This window comes from Heteronotia binoei, chromosome 19 (assembly GCF_032191835.1).
Source record: "Heteronotia binoei isolate CCM8104 ecotype False Entrance Well chromosome 19, APGP_CSIRO_Hbin_v1, whole genome shotgun sequence".
NCBI classification, from domain to species: domain Eukaryota; kingdom Metazoa; phylum Chordata; class Lepidosauria; order Squamata; family Gekkonidae; genus Heteronotia; species Heteronotia binoei.
The window spans coordinates 24,096,809-24,109,917 of NC_083241.1; the positions used below are offsets into that span (position 1 = coordinate 24,096,809).

Sequence of the window (13,109 nt, forward strand, 5' to 3'; positions counted from 1 at the left end):
ACAAATTGGTTAAAAGAGATAAAATGGAACGATTGCGTACACATACATCAGAATAAGCATAAACATAAACTGTTTCTATGAGCTCCTCTGACGTGCCTTTAAAACAGAGTAAAGAGACTTAACCACTTTCTCAGTGACACTAGATGAAGTATCGCTCAAAAGTCTATAGACCTTAAGTGCATCAGAACAATCAACCATGCTAACTAAAAGAGGATGTAAATACTTGTGGTCTAATATGCAAATGAGTTCCTGCTGGGCATTTTCTACGAAAGCCATGATTTAAGCAAATGATGGAAAGGGAAAGCTAGCAGCCCCGACCCTCAGTTGCTCTTCCTGCTCTCAATTACAGCCTACTTTACAGGCTACTTTTCACTGAAATGCTCCCCACCACATTAGTAGAAAGAAAAAACTATCACAGCTGAGCATCACATGAAATTTAAGACTTAATCTGCAACTTTGATTTCTGTTGCCTCCTGCCTGCCCACTTTACTTGTTTCAGTTGTATTTAAAAAAAAAAAACCTCAAGGAAACAATGGCATATTAAATATTGTTTAGTTTATGCTTACAGAAACAGTAGTTTAGCTTTATTTTAGTGTGTTCCAGAAAATGATTGCCCAATGAGATAAAGTAAGCAAAGCAAAAGTCAACTTGTAGCAGTTTAATTGCTAAAAAGCCAGGTTTGGAAATATGCGTTGGTGGATTTGTAGTTGAGAAATGTTGGACAACACTGTGTATAAACGAACTGATTTCAGACAGTCAGAGGAGATTACTGCAAATGTCACGTTGACATCCTAATTATACAACACAAGCAGGGAAAATATCACATGGCACTTTCTTCAGCATTTGGGATCCAAATTCTCAGCAATTGCAAAGGGATGCACAACAGAAAGGAGCAAGGGTATCTGAAAAAGAGTCGATCTGGGGAATGTACAAAAAAGGACAACTAAGGCTGTGATCACACACACTAAATAATGCACTTTAAATCCACTTTCAATGCACTTTCCAGCTGGATTGTACTGTGTGAACTGGCAAAATCCAGCTGCAGAGTGCACTGAAAGTGGACTGAAAGTGCATTATGGAGTGTGTGTGATCACAGCCTAAAAGTACAAATGGGTTGCAGCCTCCTTCCTAGAAAGGAAGGTGCAAGATGGAGACTTTAGGGAAAAAGAGATATGATTGGATGGGGATGAACTTTTAAAGCTTTACTAACTGAAGGGTAACTGAGGTGGCATTTTTGTCACAAATTCAGCTCATTATTTTCTCTTAAATCTCATGTTTCTGTCTATGTTTCCTAGTGTGATCAAATCTCTCTCAGCCTCTGTCTTTATTAATTTTCTCTCGAAGCTCCAGGCCTCATTTTGGGCAGGAGCTCACAGGAGCAGAACTCTGGAACCTCTAAATTTTCTTTCTTACCCACCCACCCCCAATCCATTGTTCAAAGCCCCTGAGAATTTTGCTGGACTCTAGGATTTGACAAACTTTCTGATATTTTCCCCACAAAAAAAAATGGGAAAATAGCCAAAACACATAAAGCAGACAGATGGAAATCTTCATTATGCCACTGTAGCAACATAAGAGAAAGTAATTTTTAAAAGTATGATGGGAGTAAAGTTTTTTAATGACAATTATAATTCCAAACTGATGTGGGATTATTTTGGGATGCCTGGTCTGCCTTTCTACCCTTTCTCTTTTTAGACTTGAGGGGTGGCCCTGCCAACTCTTTACGTGTCTCCATTTATCTGCAGAGTAGAAGAATTCACCCCAATAGATGGGTGCAGACTCAGTTGCAGAGTAAAAGAATAGTCTCCTGTTAGAGGGTGTGCTCTGCAGTGCCTGAGTGCGTAGGCTTTAGCTTGTGTGTCAGCTGAGAACTCTCCCAGCTGTTGTGAAAGTACTTTGGGGAGTCCCTTTAAGACTCTGAGGGTGTCTGCCTTTCCGTCTGTCCTTTGAACACAGACGGGGTGGGAGAGCTGTGAGTGTTGCACACTTTGGGGGTTGGGTGTCAAGGATGAACTTGGGGCTGCAAGACAACACATCTGCATATGTTGTTGCACCATTTGGGGATTGGGTGTCAGCAGTGGATTCAGGGCTTTAAGCCACCATGTCTACATACATCTCAGGGTTTCAAGCTACCATGTTGGTATGCGTCGTTGCACACTTTGGGGGTTGGGTGTCAGGAGTGGACCTGGGGTTTTGAGTCACCACATCTACATACGTCTCAGTGCTTTGAGCCACCATGTCTACATGCATTGTTGCATGCTGGTTTGGGTACCATGGGTGGGTCCAGGACCTTAACTACCATGTCTACATATGTTTCAGAGATTCAAGCTACCAGATCTACATGTGTTGTGGCACCATTTGGGGCTTGGGTGTTGTGGCAGACTTGGAACTTCAAGCCACCATGTCTCCATACATTTCAGGGCTTGGAGCCACAGTGTTTACATATGTCATTGCACACTTTGGGTTTTGGATGTCAGGGTTGGAGCCACCACATTTACATAGCTCTCAAGGCTTGGAGCTACCACATCTACATGCAGAGCTTTTTGGGATAGAAAAAGCCCAGCAGGAACCTATTTGCATATTAGGCCACACCCCTGGCTTCACCATTGTTTCACACAGCAGGAACTCATTTGAATATTATGCCATGCCCCCTTACTCCAAACCAGCCGGAATGGCGTTGCTGTGCATTCCTGCTAAAAAAAAAAAAAAAAAGCCTTGTCTGCCTGCATCATTGTACATTGGTTTGGGTCTAAGGTGGACTCAGGGCTTAACTACATCTACAAAGGTCTCTGCATGCATCATTACATGCTTTTGAGTTTGGGTCTTGGGTGGTCTCAGCAGGGCTTCAAGTCATCATGTCTACATATGTCACTGCACTCTGGTTTGGGTTTGGGCTTCAGGTACGTCTCAGGGCACATTACACTGGTTCTGCTGGACTGGCAAAATGCCCCCCCCCCGGCCATCTTACATTTCTACTGCAGAGACTCTCAGGAACTTTGATTCTGTTTTGCTGGGGTTAGAAGTGTGCATAGAAATGCTTCAGATTTGCTACATTTTAGGCAACTTCCTCATCTGGCTTTGTGGTTGGTGGACTTCAGTATACTAATTTTTGGGAAACACTTTAAATCAGGAATGTCAGACTCATTTGGTATGAAGGCTGGATCTGACATAAATGAGACTTTGCTGGACCGGACCTTGTCAGGTTGGGCCAAGCCATGTCGGGTCATATATATATATGTGTGTGTGTGTGTGTGTGTGTGTGTGTAAAAACATGTATATATAAAACATATATATATATATATATATATATATATATATATATATATATATATATATATATATATATATATATATATATATATATATATAAAACATAATATAATATGTATTATAATATAATTATATATATATAAAAACGTGTATATATATATATATATATATATATATATATATATATATATATATATATATATATATATATGAGCAGTCTGACTTTTCCCCTTTGTTCTTGTGTAGAGTGATGATGATTGCATCGCGAAAGTCCTGTGGTAGTTTGCCTTGTTCCCAGCAGGTGACAAGTACTTTGTGAAGTGTGCTATGTAGTACTGTGCCCCCATGCTTTCAGCTCTCTGGTGGGATTCCATCAACTCCCGCTGCCTTGCCACTTTTCAGTTGCTTGATGGCTTTAACAGTCTCTTCTAGGGTGGGGATCTCATCCAACTCTGTTTTCACCGGTTGAAGTGGGGTGAGGTGGATTGCTGAATCTTGAACTACGCGGTTGGCACTGAAGAGAACCTGAAAATACTCCGACCACCGGTTCAGTATGGATGCCTTGTCTGTGAGGAGCACTTGGCCGTCTGCACTACGCAAGGGACTCTGAGCCTGATATGATGGACCATATACTGCCTTCAGGGCTTCGTAGAACCCTCTTAAATCACCAGTGTCTGCACACAGCTGGGTTCTTTCTGCAAGCTTGGTCCACCACTCGTTCTGAATGTCTCGAAGCTTGCGCTGGAGGTTGCTACATGCAGCGCAAAAGATTGCTTTTTTCCCGGGACAGGAGGGCTGAGCAAGATCTGCTTGGTAGGCAGATCTCTTTTTCGCTAGTAATTCTTGGATCTCTTGATTGTTCTCGTCAAACCAGTCCTTGTTCTTCCTTGTGGAGAACCCGAGGACTTCTTCAGAGATCAACAGGATGGTAGTTTTTAGGTGTTCCCAGAGTGCTTCTGGAGAAGGGTCTGTGGGGCAACTGGGGTCCTCAATTCTTGACTGGAGTTTTGCCTGGAAGGCAGCTTTAACTTTGGCTGACTGAAGGCTGCCAACCTGAAGCTTCCTCCGAGGGATACTTCCTCTCCTGGGTGTGGGTTTAAAGTGAAGACGGAGATTGCAGCGTACAAGACGATGATCCGTATGACATTCTGCTCTGGGCATTACTCGGGTGTGTAAGACATCTCGAAGGTCTCTCTGGCGCACCAGAATGTAGTCGATAAGGTGCCAGTGCTTGGATCGTGGGTGCATCCAGGTTGTCTTCAGGCTGTTCTTCTGCTGAAAGATAGTGTTGGTGATGGTGAGCTGGTGCTCCGTGCAGAATTCTAGCAGGAGGCGCCCATTATCATTGCAGTTGCCAATGCCGTGTTTGCCAAGTACTCCTTTCCAGGCTTCCGAGTCTTTACCTACTCTGGCATTGAAGTCACCAAGGATGATCACCTTGTCCTCTGTAGGGGTCTTCCGTACGAGGTTGTGTAGATCAGCATAGAACTTGTTCTTTTCTGCAGGATCTGCTTGAAGGGTTGGGGCATACACACTGAAGAGTGTTGCATGTTGCTTGTTTTGAAGTGGGAGGCGCATGGACATGATGCGATCTGAGTGACCTGTTGGCAGGTTTTCGAGTTTAGAGGCAATGGAGTTCCTGACCATGAAGCCGACGCCAGAAAGGCGGCTCTCAGCCTTTGACTTACCCGACCAGTAGAGGGTATAGCCAGCACCATGTGCTTGAAGACTACCTTCCTCAGGGAAATGGACCTCACTGAGAGCTGCTATGTCAATATTCAACCTGAGAAGTTCGTGAGCAACTAGAGCAGAGCGTCGTTCGGGGCGACCACAGTCTACTGTGTCAAGCATGGTTCTGATGTTCCAACACACAAGCTTTAGTCTTTGCACACTTTGTGAGGCAGGTGCATGCCTTTTCTTTGTTGTTATTTTTTGACCGCAAGTAAGGATGCCCGTTGACCGCGGTTAGCCAATTGGGGTGGGGGAGACGAGCTTTGTTTAGCCCACCTTTTCTACGCCCCTCTCCGTGTGGAGCAAGCAGTGCTGTCCCTAGATAAGGCTGCTTGGTTGTTCAGGGTGCTGCCGAAAAATGTTTTCATCTCCGGGTCAGCATCAGGCGACCAATACCCTGAACCGCCTACATGCAGGATCGAGACTGCGGCTTCCAGTGGCATCTTCCACCTGCCGTTTCGCCCCTTGCCCATCGCTGCAGGACTTGGTGTGCTGTGGGTTGTGGATGTGGATATGCCCTTCAGGCCTGCGCAGAGGAATTTTTAGGTGAAGCACAGTGTGCACGGTACTGGCTCCACCCTTTCACCTTGGGGTCATCTGCCATGGCCCAGTAAGCCGGGACGCCGGCAGCGAGTCCTCCAGGTGGTAGGTGTTACATTAACGAGTTCTATCTGCCTGGGTTTGATGTTAGAGTTTTCCTTCTCTTGGCTGGCGAGGTTGGTGAGCCCAGCCTGCCCATCCGGTTATACCGCTGGACATTCGGTCGCACCAACTACCGGGGGAATAACCCTGCTCTCCATCGCAAGCAAAATCCTTGCCAGAATACTCCTGAACAGACTGGTGCCCACCATTGCAGAAGAACTCTTCCCAGAGAGCCAGTGCGGCTTCAGAGCTAACAGGAGCACCACCGACATGGTATTTGTTCTCAGGCAGCTCCAAGAGAAATGCAGGGAACAGAACAAGGATCTACATGTGACTTTTGTCGACCTTACCAAAGCTTTCGATACCGTTAGCAGGAAAGGCCTGTGGCAAATCTTGGAACGTTTAGGATGTCCCCCAAGGTTCCTCAGCATGATCATCCAGCTACATGAAAACCAGCGAGGCCAAGTCAGACACTGCAATGACCTCTCGGAGCCCTTCCCAATAGGCACAGGTGTAAAGCAAGGCTGCGTTCTCGCGCCAACTCTCTTTACGATCTTCTTTAGCATGATGCTTCAAAGAGCCGCAGTAGATCTAGATGATGACGATGGTGTCTACATCCGCTATCGCACCGATGGCAGCCTGTTCAACCTGAGGCGACTAAAGGCTCACTCCAAGACAATGGAAAAACTTATCCAAGAGCTACTGTTTGCTGATGATGCTGCACTCGTCTCCCACTCGGTATCAGCTCTGCAGCATATGACGTCCTGCTTTGCCGAGGCTGCCAAGCTATTCGGCCTAGAAGTTAGTCTGAAGAAGACAGAAGTTCTCCACCAGCCTGCACCCCAGGAAGATTATCACCCTCCCTGCATCACTGTGGGTGAATCAGTTCTGAAGACAGTCCAGCAGTTCAGCTACCTGGGGTGCATCATCTCCTCAGATGCCAAGATCGACAAGGAGATTGACAACAGGCTGGCAAAGGCAAACCGTGCATTTGGCCGACTGCACAAAAGAGTGTGGAGCAACAAGCATCTGAAAAAAGGCACAAAGATCAATGTTTACAAAGCGGTTGTGATGACAACCCTCATCTACGGCTCCGAATCGTGGGTTTTATATCGTCATCACCTGCGACTCATTGAGCGCTTTCATCAGCGCTGCCTTCGCACCATCCTCAACATCCACTGGAGTGACTTTGTGACCAACACTGAAGTCCTCAAGAGGGCGGAGGTTACAAGCATCGAGGCACTGCTGTTGAAGACGCAGCTGCGCTGGGCAGGGCACATTTCTAGGATGGAAAACCACCGCCTTCCCAAGATTGCTCTGTATGGCGAACTTTCCACCGGCCATCGAAATAGAGGGGCACCAAAGAAGAGGTACAAGGACTCCTTGAAGAAATCCCTTGGCACCTGTCGCATCAACCATCACCAGTGGTCTGACCTAGCCTCAGATTGCAAAGCATGGAGGCACACCATCCACCAGGCTGTCTCTTCCTTTGAGAACGCACGCATAGCTGGTCTTGAGGACAAAAGGAGATTGAGGAAGAATCGCACTGCTACAGCATCAACCCCAAATCAGACTTTTCCCTGCAGCCACTGTGGCCAGACCTGCCTGTCCCGCATTGGTCTTGTCAGCCACCAGCGAGCCTGCAGCAGACGTGGACTACTGCACCCTTCTTAAATCTTCGTTCGCGAAGTCAAGCCGAGATATATATATAAACTTAAAATATTATTATGTTATATATATATGTTATATATATAACATGCTTAAAATGTTAGCACTAATTGGTCTTAAAGATGCTTTCTTTGTATTTCTCCCATGGGATCCAGGGAACTGGGCAAAGGAAGCTCTTTCCTTCCTTCCCCAGGGGACGGGGGTGGGGGAGCCTCAGTCAATAGAAGGAAGAGAGACTTAATTCAGTAACTCTGCTGTGCAATTGAGAGAGCCTGGAAAAGCAAACTATTCCTCCCACCTTCCTCCCCAAGGGAGGAGCCTCAGCCTGTGGAGAAAATAGAGGCTTTGCTCTGTAGATCCTGTGCAATTGAGCTAGCTTTGCAAAGCAAGCGGTTATGCAGAAGGAAGCAAGAGAGAGGGAGAAGGAAGCAGATGACAGCAAGTTGCTCAGGGGCTTGATAGGAACCCTCCGGGGGCCTGATTCACCCCCCAAACTGCATGTTCGACACCCCTGCTTTAAGTGAACCATGAACGCTTAGGGATTTTCCTACACATTATATTTGTCAGGAACTATCTGATGAATGTGTCTTGATGATGTAGGGTGGCCAGGTCCCCTTGACCGTAGGGTGGCCAGTTTGGGAAACTCCTAGAGATTTGGGGATGGAGCCTGGGGAGAACAGGGACCTCCGTGGGGTCCAATGCCATAGAGTCCACCCTCTGAAGCCTCCATTTCCTGCAGGGGAACTAATCCCTGTAGTCTGGAGATGACCTGCAATTCTGGGGATCCGCTGATCCCACCTGGAGGCTGGCATCCCTAGTATGTGTGTGTTTCCAAACACATGTTTATCTTACTCATCACATTTCTTAAGTGCTGATTTCACAAAAATCTGAGGTACCAATTCTCGCTCATCAATCTAAGTTTCAAATGGCCCCTGAAAAATGCCAAGTTAAGGAGTAAAGCCGATAATAATTGTACTGGCTTTGTATGATCAAATTCCCTGAAGAACTAAATGGAAGGATATCCATTTCTTTTGGTCTGTATCATGACTGTTTTCTATTGTTACAAATAATTGTGGTTAGCTCAAGCCAAGGGAGTGGCGGGGAGCCATCTTCTTCACACAGTTGTCTGTTTGGGGTTTTTCCACCTCAAGAGTTCTGTGGAGCTGAGGTTGACACGTCATTGCTTTTGGCCTATCCCACACCTTTCTCAGAATAAACAGCATGAAAAACTTGTGTAAGAGTCATCCCAGCCAAGCCCTTTTATAAACCAAACTTTAATTTGTTATTCTTCTGGCATTCGCCAATGTGTTTGTGTGACCATGTGGGTTGGCTGTGGAACTAAGCACTATAAAATCTTTTGATGGCAAAATGTTTCATCTGCCATTTTCTGTGTCACTTACAAAACACTCACACACCCTACCTCGTGTGTATAGCTCCGCGAATTCCGACACTGGAATTCCTTGGTGCAAATGAAGAGGAACACACAAGAGTTATAGAACTGGCTGTTCATTACTAATATAGATTTGAAAAAGGTCAATTATAATTCTTCTGTAGGAATAGTTGAAGGGAAAACCACTTCACTCTCATGCTTCTCCATACTATTATTCTAAGAAAACTAGAGAGAGGTGTTTAATTTCCAGTATATTCCCACAGATTCCTTCCATTTCAAGCATTGTCTAATGTCTCATTTAGCCAAAGGATGGACTGCCTGTCCCTTTTCTCCTCCTGAGCTATTTTGTTTGATTGGAAAAGTGCTGTCAGAAATCTGAAAGGGAAACTTAGACAAGAAATCAGGCTTAAAAAACATTTAACCTGAGAATTTTCGTGACTGCATAGAATAGTAACTACTTTCCTTTTCTTTAGTGACCCTTCGTGTGATATCAACAGTACCAATCCCCACCTTCATTTGCATGTCTGTCAAGCAAAAGATCATACTGTAAGGCAGAGGTGTTGAATTAATTTGTTATGAGGGTTTACATAAATTAGACCTTGTCAGGCCAGGCTGTGTGTGACATAAAATGTAATGCCAGGTGGCAGAGATATAAACTTTATAAAGGACACAAACACAAAGATTTTTTTAAAAAAAAATACAACAAAATATGCTTAAAAGATAAGCACTCCTGCAATATTTTGGGTTTTTTTAAACAATCTCTGACACCGCTTGCTCTGAATTATTGCATCAAAATCCCTACTTTAAGGGAAAGAGGATAGACTGCCATGCTTTCTGAACTTAGAAACAAAGGGTTGAGAATAAATTCAGTGATATTCAGAGGTGACAACAAAAAATCACCATAACTACTGTTCTAAATCATAATTACATGACAATGAAAGAGTCAGAGTTGGGGAAGCAACAACAGAAGGGACTCTGTAGGGGAGAGACAGGAGAGCAGATGCCAAGTATAAGAAATTTGGGACAAAGCTGACTGAGAAGGAAAACTAGGGATGAATCTAAAGTAGACAGTTTCCCGTTGGCAGGACCAGTAGTGCTTTCTGGACTCTAAGTGTGGATCGGTGATGTATGTGAAGCACTCTGTACGTTTGCAATATGCTATATAAATGATAAATATTATTTCTTTGACTCTTTCTTTTGCTTCCTTTCATTTGTTTTAGGAACTCGCTACAAGGATCTTGTGGTTGGCGTTCCCAAGGAAATATACAAAAATGAGAAGAGAGTTGCTCTTTCCCCGGCCGGAGTCCAAACTTTGATTAAGCAAGGCTTTAATGTACAGGTGGAACATGGAGCTGGTGAAGAGTCGAAGTTCTCTGATGAGCAGTACAAAGTGGCTGGAGCCAAAATTGGGGAGCTAAAAGCTGTGTTTGGATCTGATGTTGTTTTAAAGGTACCTTCATCTTAGGTGGGCAAGGCAGCTGGCCCCTTTCCTGGAGCATGGTGATCTGGCAACAGTGATCCATGCAACGGTCACCTCAAGGTTGGACTACTGTAATGCTCTCTACATGGGGCTGCCCCTGTGCCAAACCCGGAAGTTGCAGCTAGTGCAGAATGCCGCCACCTGGCTGTTATTAGGGCTCCCCAGGTGGGAGCACATTCAGCCGGGGCTCCGGGGACTGCACTGGCTGCCAATAATATACTGGGTTCGGTACAAGGTGCTGGTTATTACCTTTAAAGCCCTATATTGCCTAGGACCTGCCTACCTTAGGGACCGTCTCTCCCCACATGTTTTCCAGAGAGTGCTTATATCTGGTTCTCAAAATCTACTAAGAATCCCCCAGCCGAAGGAGGCCCGTCTGAAGTCAACCAGGGACAGGGCCTTTTCGATTACAGCCCCTTGCTGGTGGAACCAGCTACCGGAAGAGGTGAGGGCCCTGCGGGACCTTGGGCAGTTCCGTAGGGCCTGTAAGACAGTCCTCTTCCGGTTGGCATATAACTGACCGGTACCTGAAAAACCCCAAAGGAAGGTTGTAGGATAGCACATTGATAGATCGTTTTATTGTTTTAACTGCTGTAAACTATTTAATGTATTTTAATATTCATTAATCTTATTGTTAGAATTTTATGTTGTGAGCAGCCCTGAGCCGCCTCGGTGGGGAGGGCGAGATATAAATGGAATAAAATGAAATGAAATTTGCAATAGAATATTGCACAGGAATTCTCTGTTGCAATAAGAAAATGGCAGAACACTTAAGTATCAGAGAGATAATAACAGCCAACTCATCTCAGATGGTTTCTTCATGGAAGAAGAGAGTGAGGAGCCATGGATAAACTAGAACAGGGGTGTCAAACATGTAGCCTGGGGCTCCTATCAGGCCCCCAACCAACTGGCTGTCATCTGTTTCCTTCTCCCTCTCTCTTGCTCCCTTCTGCATCACAGCTTGTTTTGCCAGGATTGCTCAATCATACAGGAGCTACAGAGCAAAACCTCTGTTTTCTCCATTGGCTGAGGCTCTTCCCTTGGGGAGGAAGGGGGGAGGCAGAGCTTGCTTTGCCAGGCTCTCTCAATCACACAGCAGAGCTACTGAGCCAAGTCTCTCTTCTATTGGCTGAGGCTCCTCCCCCTCCTGGTCCCCCGGGGAAGGAAGGAAAGAGTCAGAGCTTTCTCCACCCAGCTCCCTGGATCCCATGGGAGAAATACAAAGAAAGCACCTTTAAAACCAATGAGTTCTAATTTTTAAAGCATGTTTTATTTCAAGGGTTTTTTTTAAAAAAACTTTGTGTTTGTGTCCTTTGTAAAGTTTATATCTCTGCTACCTAATCTTAAATAGGAACACACGCAGCCTGCTTCACACAGCCTGGCCCGACAAGGTCTCATTTATGTTAGACCCAGCTCTCATAACAAATGAGTCTGACACCCCTGAACTAGAACTTCCCTTTCAAAAGCAGGGTACCTCTGAATAATAGCCACAAGAGGGCAATATGAGGGGGAGATCTTGGCCCTCTGTGCCATACTTGTAGGTTTTCTAGAGAGATGTTTAGAAAGCCAGCTTGGTGTAATGGTTGAGTGCATGGACTCTTATCCGGGAAAACCAAGTTTGATTCCCCACTCCTCCACATGCAACTGCTGGGATGGCCTTGGGTACTTACTCATAACTGTCTCAGAGCTGTTCTGCTAAAGAGCTGTTCTTGGAGAGCTCTCTCAGCACCACCTACCTCACAGGGTGCTGTTGTGGGGAGAAGGGAAAGCAGATTGTAAGCTGCTCTGAGACTCTAAGTGAAAGGCAAGGTATAAATCCAGTCTCTTCCTCTTCTTTATGGAAAAATGGGATGCAAAACTTAGAATGACCTTTGGTCTCATTCATGAGGACTCATCCAACTCAGAATAAGAACTATGCAGTACCACTGAGAGCCAGTTTGGTGTAGTGGTTAAGTGTGTGGACTCTTATCTGGGAGAACTGGGTTTGATTCCCCATTCTTCCACTTACAACTGCTGGAATGGCCTTGGGTTAGCCATAGCTATTGCAGAGGTTGTCCTTGAAAGGGCAGCTGCTGTGAGAGCCCTCTCAGTCGCACCCACCTCACAGGGTGTCTGTTGTGGGGGAAGAAGATATAGGAGATTGTAAACCACTCTGAGTCTCTGATTCAGAGAGAAGGGCGGGGTATAAAACTGCAGTCTTCTTCTTCTTCCACCACTCCTTGCTAATCCATTGGTTCTAACAGTTCAATTTCCATTTTCCACTCCCATTTATCATATCTTTATCCTATCTTCTAACTATATACATATTCTGCTATTTACTCTCAACTACTCTTCAAAAAAACATAAACCGTTTTCGCACACAGCTCACCTCGCAGTCACAATCCTGTTCCCTCCGCAGCGTCTGGTTGGATTTCCCACCATCTACGCTGAAGTTACAGGAAGTGCCGCAGCTTTTGCATAGTAAACGTAAACCGCCAAAACCCAGTTTACGTTTGCTATGCAAAAGCCGCGGCACTTCCTGTAACTCCGGCGCAGATGGTGGGAAATCCGACAGACGCTGCGGAGGGAACAGGATTGGGACTGCGAGGTGAGCTGTGTGCAAAAACTGTTATAATTTCCCAATTCAAACACTTCCACTCTTTTGTTCAATTACACTGTCTATTAGTCCCTTGCCTGATGCATTATAACTTCACTTGCAATATGAAGTGGTACATTCCTGGAACAACTCCTGGGCCTCTCCAGTTAAAAGGATCAGGTAGGAGGTGATGTTAAAGACCTCTGCCTGAAACTCTGGAGAGCTGCTGATCTAAGTAAGAAAAAAGCTCTGCTTTGATGGACGAATGGTCTGATTCAGTATAAGGCAGCTTCTTTATTTTTATTTTTATTCATTTCATTTAAAACATATATTGTCAGAGAAAAACAAACAAG

The 13,109-nt window shown here is 45.2% G+C and overlaps 1 protein-coding gene across 1 annotated transcript in view; it reads left to right on the plus strand.

Annotated features, from left to right (window-relative positions):
- LOC132587555 (NAD(P) transhydrogenase, mitochondrial-like) overlaps positions 1 to 13,109 on the plus strand; it is a 108,238-nt gene that overhangs the window by 10,921 nt on the left and 84,208 nt on the right. The window contains exon 3 of the mRNA XM_060259844.1: positions 9,922 to 10,151. Coding sequence (XP_060115827.1) covers positions 9,922 to 10,151 — 230 coding nt within the window. The remainder of the gene's footprint in view (positions 1 to 9,921; positions 10,152 to 13,109) is intronic.